General features: G+C 37.1%; 1 protein-coding gene across 2 annotated transcripts in view; it reads left to right on the plus strand.

The window, feature by feature from the left end:
- ATAD1 (ATPase family AAA domain containing 1) overlaps positions 1–13,509 on the plus strand; it is a 40,668-nt gene that overhangs the window by 4,739 nt on the left and 22,420 nt on the right. For both annotated transcript variants that reach the window (XM_005906567.2, XM_070363777.1), the window contains exons 3-5: positions 9,342–9,440; positions 11,253–11,373; positions 13,206–13,406. In XM_005906567.2, coding sequence (XP_005906629.1) covers positions 9,342–9,440; positions 11,253–11,373; positions 13,206–13,406 — 421 coding nt within the window. The remainder of the gene's footprint in view (positions 1–9,341; positions 9,441–11,252; positions 11,374–13,205; positions 13,407–13,509) is intronic.

The following is a 13,509-nucleotide window of genomic DNA, read 5'->3' on the forward strand; positions in this document are numbered from 1 at the left end:
ACAGACTGTATAGTCCATAGAATTCTCCAGGCCAGAATACTGGAGTGGGTAGCCGTTCCCTTCTCCAGGGTATCTTCCCAACCCAGGGATCAAACCCAGGTTTCCCGTATAGCAGGCGGATTCTTTACCAGCTGAACCACAAGGGAAGCCCAAGAATACTGGACTGGGTAGCCTATCTCTTCTCCAGCAGACCTTCCCGACCCAGAAATCAAACTGGAGTCTCCTACATTGCAGGGAGATTCTTTACCAACTGAGCTATCAAGGAAACCCTGATAAGTTTGACTAGGTCCCATTTATTTCCTTAGAAAACATTGCTATTATTTATGTCAGAGAATGTTTTGCCTATGCTTTCTTCTAGGCGTTTTATGGTATCATGTCTCGTATTTAGGTCTTCAAGCCATTTTAAGTTTATTTTTTGTATGGTGTGAACATCTTTTCTAACTTGATTGATCTACATGCAGCTGTCTAGCTTTCTTAACACCACTTGCCAAAGAGACTATTTTTTTCTCCATCATATATTAAAGATTTTAGGTGATGTTCATAGCAATGTTTTATGAATAATTCACCTTACTGTAGCATATAACAGGAATTAGAATCAGTGTCAACTTAAAAAAGATGTACTATAAGAGTTGTGAGTTAAGTTTTATTGGGGGCAGAATGAGGACTACAGGCCAGCAGACAGCACCTCAGATAGCTCTGAGAAAGTGCTCCAAAGAGGTGGGGACAAGGTCAGTGTTCGTGATTTTGGTGAAGGGAGAGTTCATGCAATCAAGCACTTATCTGACAAAAAGATTTTCTGCTGGTCACAAGGAGCTGATGTCTAAATTACTAGGGTTGTGCTAAACGATTGCGATGGAAGTTATTGAATAGCTAGGTCATTTCCAAATAAAATAAAGATTCAGAAAGGAGAAGGCTGTAGCTGCCGCTACTGCATGTGTTATAACCCCTGCATTCGTAGCTGCTCCCACAACCACATCAGCACAGGAAATCCCAGAGGCAGAGCCAGAGCCTAAAAAGGAGCCTGAAAGTGAGGCTAAAGATAACCTTGATGACTTAGAAAAGCACCTGGTGAAAAGGCCCTGCGATCAATGCGGAAGGCTCCAGTGTCCCCACAGTCTTAGGTGGAAATGCTTGTTATAATGTAAATTTTATTTGGTTTGTATGCAATTCAGTTTCAAAATTGCTAAAAATTTTTTGAGCTTTAGACTATAACATATGTTGTAATAATTGCTAGGTTGAAGTTCCCCACGTGAAAAAGAAAAGGGCATGGATATACATGGGTATACATGGCAAAAGACGTCCACAGTATATTAGTGAGATGCTTTCATTGACAGTGGACATAAGTTTGTTTAGAGTGAAATATTTTAAGTCAAAAAAGAAAAATCCCCTTTTTAAAAAAGGGGGTTTAAATATTGTTGCCATTCTTATGGTTCATTTAAATACCCCTGGCTATCCCCAGAGGTTTTTCTTTCCACTTTTTCTTTTTTTCCTTTTTCTCATTTGAGTCTTAGCACCCACTTATGATGCTTTCAACCTTGTATGGTTTGCAAGCTTTCCCAGAACTATTGTTGAACTATCACAAAAGTGTAAATGAATATTTTAATGCCACAATCTTTCCTGTTGCCTGTGGAGTCTCTGCTGAAATGAATCAGGATTCTAGCTCTGAGACAGAAAATGAAAGCATGTTGTTTGCCAGGACACTGTAGGTTTATATAAATGTGTAACAAGTTGATTTGGAACACTGGAATTTCATTCTTTTCTCTTTTTTTGTAAAGGCAGTTAACTAGTCCCAGGAAGGATCCTTCAGTTATATAAAATTTTGTTTTATGAAAAAAATAAGATTCAGAAATATGAATTACTGAACACTTTCTCTTACAAAGAAACTAGAGATTTTGGACTACAGATAAATAATGTTCAGTGCCATCCTGAGATGTCCTCTATAAGAAAGCAATTGTTTTTAGAAATGATCACTGGTATTTATGTTTGCCAATCTACAGAATACTAATATAAAGGACAGTTAGTTCATGATTGTTTAGGAAAGTGTGATGTGATTTTCTATTAAAGAAGGTACGAGGAATGGAATTGATTTTGTTAAGGGGACAGGAAATATGTCTTATTTACCTGGGGAGGTGGATGGGTAGAAGGGGCCACTGCTGGTACCAAGGCTCCGTTTCTCAGAGAGTTCAGGCAAAGGAAGGAAGTCCACCCTGGGTCTTTTCATCAGTCACCATAACTGTCAACTTAAAAGGTGCACAACGTGAGAGTTGCCAGTTAAGTTTTATCTGGGACAAAATGAGGACTGCAGCCTGGGAGACAGCACCTCAGATACCTCTGAGAAACTGCTGTTTATAAAGGTTGAGGGTGGTCAATATACATGATTTTGGTGAAGGAGTGTTCATGCAGTCAAGCACTTTTTGTACAAAAAGGTTTTCCTACTGGTTCCAAGGAGGTGATGTCACCGTGAGGGGACTTACTTAGTGCTTCTCTAAATATGAGGAGATCCAAGGATCAGTTCAGGTCAGTTCAGTTGCTCAATTGTGTTGGACTCTTTGTGACCCCATGGACTGCAGCACGCCAGGCTTCCCTGTCCATCACCAACTCCTGGAGCTTGCTCAAACTCATGTCCATCGAGTTGGTGATACCATCCAACCATATCATCCTCTTTCATCCCCTTCTCCTGCCTTGAATCTTTCCCAGCATCAGGGTCTTTTCCAAGGAGTCAGTTCTTCGCATCAGATGGCCAAAGTACTGGAGTTTCAGCTTCAGCATCATTCCTTCCAAAGAAATCCCAGGACTGATCTCCTTCAGAATGGACTGGTTGGATCTCCTTGCAGTCCAAGGGACTCTCAAGAGTCCTCTCCAACACCACAGGTCAAAAGTATCAATTCTTTGGCACCTCAGCTTTCTTTATGGTCCAGTTCTCATCCATACATGACAACTGGAAAAACCAAAGCTTTGACTAGATGGACCTTTGTTGGCAAAGTAATGTCTCTGCTTTTTAATATGCTGTCTAGGTTGGTCATAACTTTTCTTCCAAGGAGCAAGTGTCTTAATTTCATGGCTGCAGTCAGCATCTGCAGTGATTTTGGAGCCCAAGAAGATATCAGTTCCTGAAAGTAACTGTCTGAAGACCTGTTCCAGCAGTTTCTCTGGAGCACAAAATGCTTCATTCTCAACCCTAGATTCCCTTCAGGGCATGTCGAAGGTCAACAGCTATGGCAGCACAGGATTCAGTCCTCTCAAGGACAGAAGGCAAATGCCCTTGGCAAGTGCCAATATGTCACTGACAAAGGAAACTAGAACCAAGATATGTTGGTTACAGACAAGTAATGCTGGCAGAGACCTAGAATAAAGGAGTGACAGAAGGAGTGGAGTGGGTAAAGTAGGTAAACGTTCAGAGGAGTTCGTGATGACGAGAAAAGGGACAGGTGAAATGAGGTTTGTCTGGAATCCTCAGACTCATAGTGTCTTTTATAGAGTTTTAGAATCTGTAGATGGGGCAAGTACTTGAGAAGATGACGTTTGATTTGGGCATACTGAGATTGTGTTGGTGGTAGGAATCCAAGGGAAAACATTCATGGAGTTGTTGAATTGTAGGTCTAAATGGCAGGGGCAGGATCAGTCTTTGTGTTAGTCACTCAGTTGTGTCCAACTCTTTGTGATCCCTTGGACTATAGTACACAAGGATCCTCTGTCCATGGGATTCTCCAGGCAAGAATACTGGAGTAGTTGCCATTTCCTTCCTGCTCCAGAGAATCTTCCTGAACCAGGGACCGAATCCGGGTCTCCCACCTTGCAGGCAGACTCTTTGCCACCTGAACCACCAGGGAAGCCAAAAAGAAAATGAAAGTTGCTCAGTTGTGTCTGACTCTTTGCCGCCCCATGGACTGTAGCCTGCCAGGCTCCTCTGTCCATGGAATTCTCCAGCAAGAATACTGGAATGGGTAGTTATTCCTTTCTCCAGGGGAACTTCCCAACCCAGGGATCAAACCCAGGTCTCCCACATTGCAGCAGATTCTTTATTGTCTGAGCCACCAGAGAATCCCAACAGTCTTTGGAGATTGCTTATCAGATGCCCTTAAGTAATTGGACTCAGAGCAGTGAGTCTTGGTAAGATAAGGTAGGCCCCTGAGCTGTTGGTGTGGTGTTGTTGTTGAGTCCCTAAGTTGTGTCCTACTCTTTGTGACCCCATGGACTGTAGCACACATGGCTTCACTGTCATTTCTAAAGTTTATTCAGATTCATGTCCATTGAGTTAGTGATGCTATCTAACTGTCTCATCCTTTGCCGCCCGCTTCTTTTACCTTTGATCTTTCCCAGCGTCAGGATCTTTTTCAGTGAGTCGGCTCTTTGCATCAGGTGACTGTAGTATTGGAGCTTCAGCTTCAGTATAGTCCTTCCAATGAATATTCAGGGTTGATTTCCTTTAGGATTGACTGGTTTGATATCCTTGCTGTCTGAGGGATTCTCAACAGTTTTCTCAAGCACCACAGTTTGAAAGCATCAATTCTTTAGCTCTCAGCCTTCTTTAGAGTCCAATTCTTACATCTGTACATGACTACTGGAAAAACCATACCTTTGACAATACATACGGATCTTTGTCAGCAAAGTGATGTCTCTGCTTCTTAATACACTGTCTAGGTTTGTCATAGCTTTCCTTCCGAGGAGCAGGTGTCTTAATTTCATCACTGTGGTCACCATTAGTGATTTTGGAGCCCAAGAAAAGAAAATCTGTCACTGGTTCCACTTTTTGCCCTTCTATTTGCCACCAAGTGATGGGACTGGATGCCATGATCTTAGTTTTTTTAATGTTGAGTTTAAAGCCATCTTTTTCACTTTCCTTTTTCACCCTCATCAAGAAGCTCTTTAGTTCCTCTTGGCTTTCTGCCATTAGAGTAATATCATCTGCATATATGATGATGTTATTTCTTCTGGCAGTCTTGATTTCAGCTTGTGATTCATCCAGCCCAACATTTCACATGATATACTCTGCATATAAGTTAAATAAGCAGGGTGCCAATACAGCCTTGTCTTATTGGTTTCCCAATTCTGAACCAGTCCATTTTTCCATTTCTGGTTATACCTGTTGCTTCTTGATCTGTGTACAGGTTTCTCAGGAGGCAGGGAAGGTGATATGTTATTCCCGTCTCTTTAAGAATTTTCCACAGTAAAATTTGAGGGTTTTTTAAACCAAATTACTCTTACACTTTGCTTCTTCAACCATTAGGATTTATACATTGAAATATCTGTTGAGCATATGTAATATGTCACTACAGTAGATACTAGTGACTGGGAGGTCTCTAGAGGAGATGTTATATAATATAAATAACAGGCTGAAGAGTAAACCTTCATTTAGGGGATAGGAAGATGGTGCACACCAAGTGTGCAATAGGTCAGTATCGTAAGTACCTGGACTGACCTTCCTGCTGAAAATAACTAAACAATCTACATATTTTAAATGATATAAAGGCATTCATGAGCTTGCAAGAAGGTAAAATATGCTGATAAAAAACGTAAAGCAAAAATTCAGAAAGGTAAATTGAGTTTGATGGCTAACTTTTACAATTGGTGGAATTTGCTAAACCTACATAATTTGAGCTTCTGCTTTTATGATCCAGAGGAGGTCAGAGTACAAAGCATAGTACCAATCTAAGATGTAGAGTCCCAGAGATGATATTCCCATCAAGGCCTCAAACATGATATTCTTTGACCCCCAAAGACTGTATGTATTTAACTAAAGACAAAGCTGTAGTTATGGTTTAGAAAAAGAAATTTAAGTTGTATTTAACATAAGTTGAAAAATGCACATAAAGCATCAAGAAAGCTGATTGAACAAAAATTAACTTTAAGGTAAAAATATTAATTGAAAAAATGAGGTTCCCTACAGGATGATTAAAAATTCAATTCACCAAGAAATATAACATTTCTATATTATGTGCATCTATTAATATAGCATTAAAATACATAAAGCAAAAATATATGGAATTACAGAGAGAAATAACATATTCATCATCGTGGTGGAAGGTTTTAAACATTTCTTTCAATAATTGGTAGATGAAACATTTTTAGAGAATGTAGATTTAAACAAATAATAAGCTTTATCTGTGCCTGTATGTTGTACATTGTACCCAAAACAAATGTTAAGTGCATCTCCCAAGCATGCTTATAAGATTTGTGACATTAAACCAAATGCTGGTTTATAAAGCAAAATCCGAAGTTTGATTTTACTGGTAGCATATTTATTACAGGGCTTCCCCTGATGGCTCAGTGGGTAAAGAGTCTGCCTGCAATGCAAGAGACACAGGAGACACGGGTTCAATCCTTGGGTCAGGAAGATCCCCTGGAGTAGGAAATGGCAAGCCACTTAAGTATTCTTGCCTGGAAAATTCCATGGACAGCGGAGCCCGGCGGGTTACAGTCCATGAGGTTGCAAAGAGTCAGACACGACTGAGCGACAAAGCACACACACACACACTGGCTGTACTGCAGTACACTAAGATCATTAGATCTATCCAATAAGTTTGGGGAGTAGGGGACGTTTCTAAATAACTCTTAGATAAAAGAACACATAGAAATGATATTGTAATTTAGTTAAACTTAAAGTATTAGGTAGTATTTAGGGAGAATATGGGGCTTCCCTGGTAACTCAGCTGGTAAAGAATCCGGCTGTAATGAAGGAGACCCGGTTCCATTCCTAGGTCAGGAATATCCTCTGGAGAAGGGATAGGCTACCCACTCCAATATTCTTGGGCTTCCCTGGTGGCTCAGTCGGTAAAGAATTTGCCTGCAATGTGAGAGACCTGTGTTTGATCCCTGGGATGGAAAGATATCCTGGGAAAGGGCATGGCAACCCACTCCAGTATTAGGCCTGGAGAATGCCATGGACAGGAGTCTGGCGGGCTAGTCAAAGTGTTGGGCACAACTGAGCAACTAAGCACAGCACAGGGAGAATTTATGCTCTTAAGTATTTTTATTAGAAAAGAAGGTAGAAAATGGATTAAGTATCCAACTTGGGCTGAGGAAAATGTTTTTAACAAAGTAAACCCATGGATAGTGAACAAATGGAGATAATAAAGATAGGATGAATGAGTAAAAAGTAGAATAATGAGACAATGAATAGAAATATAGAAAATGAATATATAATAGAAAAACTCAGTACTACAGAAAGTTGGTTATTTGAAAAGACTGATAAAATTGACACTTTTGTAAGACCAATCAAGAAAAAAATGAAGCTACCAATAACTAAGAATGATAAAAGACAATGCAGTGGCAGATGCTGTAGGCACTAAAAACTAAGACAGTTAATAATTATATCAGTAAATTTGAAAACCTAAATGACATAGACAAACTTAGAAAATTGTGAATTACCATAGCTGACTTAGGAATTAGAATACATATTAGAATTAGAATAGTTCCATAACTATGAAATAAATCGATATTGGAAAAATATTTCCATTAAGAAAACTACAAGCTCGTAGAATTCTACTGGCAAATTCTAGCAAGATTTAAGAAACAATAATAACAATTTTATATGAACTTTTCTAGAGAGTAGGAAAAAAGGAAACACCAAACCTTTCTATGAGGGTAGCGTAACAACAATTCCAAAACTTTAAAATGAATGTAAAAATTTTAAATGAAATATTAGCACCTAAGTTGTGATTGCCAAAGGTATTTTCAGACATTGCTAAATGTCCCCAGGGGATACAAAGTCACCCCTGATTGAGAACCACTGTTTCAGAGCATGGCCTAAAAAGAACACATATGGAATGGCTTCACATTTATAGAAGTACAGTGAAAAAGAAGAGTTAAATGCTGTTATAGGTGCAGAAAATAGGATGCCTTTTACAGCTGACACATTTGAAGTCAGTGAAAGAGAAGTTATTTGTAAGAAAGAGAAGAATCTGGAAAAGGCTGCTTTATCCATTAATACAGTAAATTTATAGAGGGTGGCTAATGAGGAAAAATGATGTGGTTCATAGCACTTTTTAAAAAATGCCATAATACTATGACATGATCAACACACATCCTAATCCTGTGGCTAATCTATAACCATGCTGTGTGATATGAATATTTTTAAGAGTAGCAATATTGCTGATAAATAGCAAGATTATATGTAATCAGAAGTGTTCTAGGAAAATGTAACAGCAAAAGTCTAAGTAAATGTGATTTATCAGGGCACCTTCACTTCTAAAAAGATTCACTTAATTGAAATGTGAATATGTTGTCTCTAGTGGCCACAAACTCTAATCTTATAATTGAGGAAACCAAAATAATATATGTGATGGTTAGAATATAGGCTCAAGTTGGGACTGCCTGGATTCACATGTTGTCTATTCCATTTGCTAACTTAAACTAAGACAGATAACTTAGTCTGACCTAAGCTTCAGTTGCTTTTTCTGTTTTGGGGAAAAATTGTACCTACCTCATAGGATCTCTCTGAGAATTCAGTGAGTTAATCCATCTAGAGTGTTTTGGCATGATGTATGGCACATTCAGTAAATGTTTATCCTTATCCTTATTTTAATTGAAAGCTTTGTTGCTTTACTAGAGCTTACAATTTAAGGCTGGTTTTGCCCAGCTCTAAAAATATGTGAAAGTGAAAGTGTTAGTTGCTCAGTCTTGTGGGACTCTTCACGGCTCCATGAACTGTAGCCTGCCAGGTGGCTCTGTCCCTGAAATTTTCCAGACAAGAATACTAGAGTGGGTTGCCATTCCCTTCTCCAAAAAATACGTGCAAGCATACTCCTAATTCAAAATTACTTTTATTGTCTCTGGTTGCCTAGCCTCAAGAATTGACTTTAACTAAAAAGGGTAGCATCAGAGAACAATCTGAAATTAGGTAGGTCAGAACACCTGTTGTAGATATATAGGTAATTTCAGGAAAGTTAGACACCTGTTTTCAGATACTCTACAAATTTAAGGAAAGAAACTTCAGTTGTCCATTTCTTAATATCCTGAACTCCTTGATCTTTCGTCTTAAGGCTTCATCTGCATCTGTCATAATAATCCTCCTAGGAAAGAGAAATCTGATTGGACCTTAGAGTCTCATTGTAGCACTGAGAGGCTGTGTATTATATTTCTTCAGTCATGTGCTCTATTTTCTCATTTCCCAAGATCTGAGTTAAATTGCCCTGGTTTCTGTAGAGTCGCCTTTCAAGTCTTTTTCTTTTTTTTTTTAAACCTAAGGACTTAACAATGGGGAAGGATGAAATCCTTTGGTGTAGAATATCTGGAAAATCTTGCATGTCTATTCATTGCTCTGTAGACTTCACAGATACATGTTATGAAGTGCTAGTGTCTAAATATCAAACTAAAGGAGGTTGCTTGTTTTTTCTTTCTAGGCAGAAAAATTAATGAAACAAATTGGTGTGAAAAATGTGAAGCTTTCAGAATATGAAATGAGTATTGCTGCTCATCTAGTAGACCCTCTTAACATGCATGTATGTATCCTTAATCTTATTTTTTTTTTGTCTTAACGTTTTCTATCAAGAGTCCCAAAGACCGTGACTAGGTTTAATGATTCTCTAGGAGGAATCACAGAATTCAGTGCAGTCATATTTATGAATATAAAATACTACAGCAAAAGGATATAAGACAAAATCAGCAAAGAAAGAGGGGACATGTAGAGAAGTCTGTAAGAAATCAGACAAGCTCCCAGGAGTTCTCCCAATGAAGTCACACAGAATGCACTTAATTCTTTCATCAGAAGGTTGTGAGAACGCATATCAAATGCTTTCCGTGAAAGAAGCTCATTAGAGACTTAGGGCCCAGAGTTTAATTGGAATTGGTCCCATTTCCCTAACATGTATCAAAATTCTAGACTCTCATAAGGAAAATAGATGTCCACCATAAACATATTGTTTACACAGTTTAGACACAGCAAGCTGTTCTTATCTGGAGAATGGAGGAAGCTCCTGAAGTCTTTAATCTCCCATACCTCAGCCAAGGGCTAGCTGTGCATGCAGGCCTCTCTAAGGATACTAGTCTCAGGCCCACTTGTAGTAACCTTTTTAGCACACATTTGTTTAGTTAAACTTGTACTTTCATATATTCATCTTTGTGGCATGTAAAATTACTGCTGTAAGTTGATGTTTGACTTGGAGTTGAAATCTAAATTTTTATGATCTAAAGCACAAGATTCTGAATCCCAGTTTTTCCATTTATGGCCTTGGCAAATTATTTCCTCTTTCGAGTTTCAATTTCCTCATAAGTAATCCAGGGACAATGTAATATCTGCTCTTTTTACTTCTAAAGGATTATTTTGAGCATCAGATTAATGTAATTTATAAATTCTGAAATCCTAGGTGAATATTTTGTAACATAGGTATAAATAAGTAAATAGAATGAAATATGATACGCTTATCTCCAAATTTAGGAAATACAAATGTACAGGGTCTATTAATATCTTTGTGCACAGAGACATACATGCCCTTCCAGAATTAATCCTCCATTTGAAATGAGGATCCTTTGTTATAGTTACAATGAAAATAAGCGATGATTTTTTTCAGTTCTGGCTATGATTGGTGGAGAATAAATAAATCTGTTGTAAACATTGCTTTTGACCAGCCCCACTTCCAGCCCCTTTACTCTTCTAAATCAAATCTAGGTTGTTTTTGTTTGTTTTTCAGATATTTTTCAGTTAGTTTGTTGACTGCCCACCCCCAACTCCCTCCAATTTTTTTTTTTTTTTAAAGCTGAGTCAGAAGGCTTTAAAATACACAAGGTGTATCTATTTTGAACACATATATCCCCTGTTACTCTTTATAAATATAGAAATTTTGACACAGTTTCCTTTTGATCAGTAAAGTTCGAAAGCCCAGTTTGGTGGGTTTAGGCCTTGTTTCTAAACTCCTTCCTGTTATGTTTGACGGCATCATGTATGAATTAGGCACACTCCTGGTGAGCTCTTCCTATTAGCTAGTGCTAAATTATCTGTCTCAGCTAGCTCTCAATCGTCTTGGCATGGAGTATTTCCTCCTCTTAATAGAATGACTTCAGCTTATTAGATCCCTGCCAGACCTAGTGCTTTTTTTGTTTAAATAATAGGTAGTTGACTATTAAATTGCTTTTTTGCAGCTCACGGTAGTTTAATAATTTCAGTGTTGCTTAAGAATACTTACATTAATATATCATTTTAAACTTATTATTTAGGTATAATCAAGTCTTATCATTTGGGATTTTTTTGTTTGTTTTTTTACTTCAGTGAATATACATTAGTGGTAAAATTTCATGCTGACTTTACCTTTTACCAGGTTACTTGGAGTGATATAGCAGGTTTGGATGATGTCATTACAGATCTGAAAGACACAGTCATCTTACCTATCAAAAAGAAGCATTTGTTTGAAAATTCCAGGCTTCTACAGCCTCCAAAAGGTATGTTGAAAGTTTATATTTGTGAAAACATTAAAAATCTGGAGAACACAGAAACTTTCTGCCTTTATAGAACTGATGTTTTTGAAGTTGGATTTTTAAGAGATTGCTGAGATCCAGTGAATGATTTTATAAATAATAATTTTAAGATAATTGCTCATTCTTCAGCTTACCAAATTTGGATAATTTTCCCCCTGTATAGATATTACATGTTATAATAATCCCTTTATTTCAAATTCATATTTATTACAAGAAAATGAAATTAGGGAAATCAGTGATAAAAAAGATTCAAAGTAAAAACATGGGTCTTTGTCAAAAAGAAGATAAGACTTCTTTTTTGTTTTTTCACTATACTAGTGATTTTTTTTTCCCTTTTGGTATTTCTGTTTACTTTTAGATTACAATAGTGTTTTTTGTTTGTTTTTGTTTTTGTTTTTTTAGAAGGAATAGTGAATGGATGAACTAGAAATTAAGGAATTAAATGTTACTTATTTTTAAGGGGAATATTTTAATATTCCTAGTTAGTAATAACTGAAGAAGCCTTGTAACTCAAGAATCGACAGTATTTATAAATGCATCCTTAAATGCAGTACTTCTATTATTAATCATTCACATATTGATCATGTTTAAGGTTTATTGAAGGCAATTCAAATGTAGCTTTCTTGATAATTGACAGTGAGATCTATAGAGGTGTGTTGCCGTGGCTTTCAGATACAAATTCTGTAGTGTAGCTTATTTATTGCCATCTAGTAGAAGCTTCTCTTTATTATGTTATCAAAGCTAGCGAGGTTGTTAGTCAAGACTGAAATCAAATTATTAGATAAATAACATTTCTCAAAAATGTAGGATCTTTAAAAATATCAAAATAACATGTATAAATTGTAGTTGTTTATAATCTTAACTAATTTTACAGCTGTATCAAAAAGTGCATTAAATTGAAACAAATAGCTGTACATTTTTATGAAGTAGAAAAGTTTTGTTTCTGGTAAATAGAGGATGACAGTTATAAAAAAATCGCATACTTTTTCATTAACTAAAACAACAAATCTGTTTTTTATGTATTTCTTTTATTTTCTGAAACAGCAAAACTGCTTTTTTTTCCCCTAACAAAATGCATTTAGTTTATTGTGATTAAGAGAATGTTTTCCCCAAAGAAAATTTCAAATGATTTATCTGTGCCCAGATCAAAAGAGTAAGGTAGAAATTGGATTATTAAGTTCTTCCCTACCTTCTTGCAGATTGTTTATAGTATGAAGAATGAACTTTTGTGAATTTTTATGTCTCAGTTTCACAATGCTAATGAATGTAGGAAATTTTCGCATCAGTGATTTTTATTTTAGGCTAGGTAATTGGGTGACTTAACCAATTGGACTTGGTTTAAAATCCCAGTTAGCATAGCAGATGCCAAATTATGAGGGGTATTTTAACAGCCTTTTGTAAATCTGGTTTTTATTTAAATGCATCATCTGAAACTAAGGGTGGTTCCAAATTTTTCTAAGTTACATAAGTATTTCCTTATTATGTGATCTAAAGCAGCAGTCCCCAACCTTTTTGGCACCAGGGACCAGTTTAGTGGAAGATCGTACTCCTGAACTGGACTGTTTGATGAAGGGAGGAAGCAGGAGGGTGCTGTAACCCCAAGTAGATGTCAGCACTGACACAAACTTAGGATGTGGCACCTTCCTTTCTACTATGAGAAAAGATTAATAAAAATAGAAATGAATATTATGGAGCATTTTAATATGAACAGAATTAATATTATGTTGATTATCCCATAAACTAGCAAATCTCATTATCTTAAAGAGATAATAATAAAATAACATGTTAATTTCCAGGTGTGCTTCTCTATGGGCCTCCAGGCTGTGGTAAAACGTTGATTGCCAAGGCCACAGCCAAAGAAGCAGGCTGTCGATTTATTAACCTTCAGCCTTCAACACTGACGGATAAGTGGTATGGGGAATCTCAGAAACTGGCTGCTGCTGTGTTCTCCCTTGCCATAAAGCTACAGCCTTCCATCATCTTTATAGATGAAATAGGTATGCTGTTTTCTAAACAGTGTGCAGTGGACTTGCATGTACATGTTTCCTTCTGCTTATATGTTTGTCCAGGGTAGGCACCTAGAAGTGGAACCAGCAGATT

Source organism: Bos mutus, chromosome 26 (assembly GCF_027580195.1).
Source record: "Bos mutus isolate GX-2022 chromosome 26, NWIPB_WYAK_1.1, whole genome shotgun sequence".
NCBI classification, from domain to species: domain Eukaryota; kingdom Metazoa; phylum Chordata; class Mammalia; order Artiodactyla; family Bovidae; genus Bos; species Bos mutus.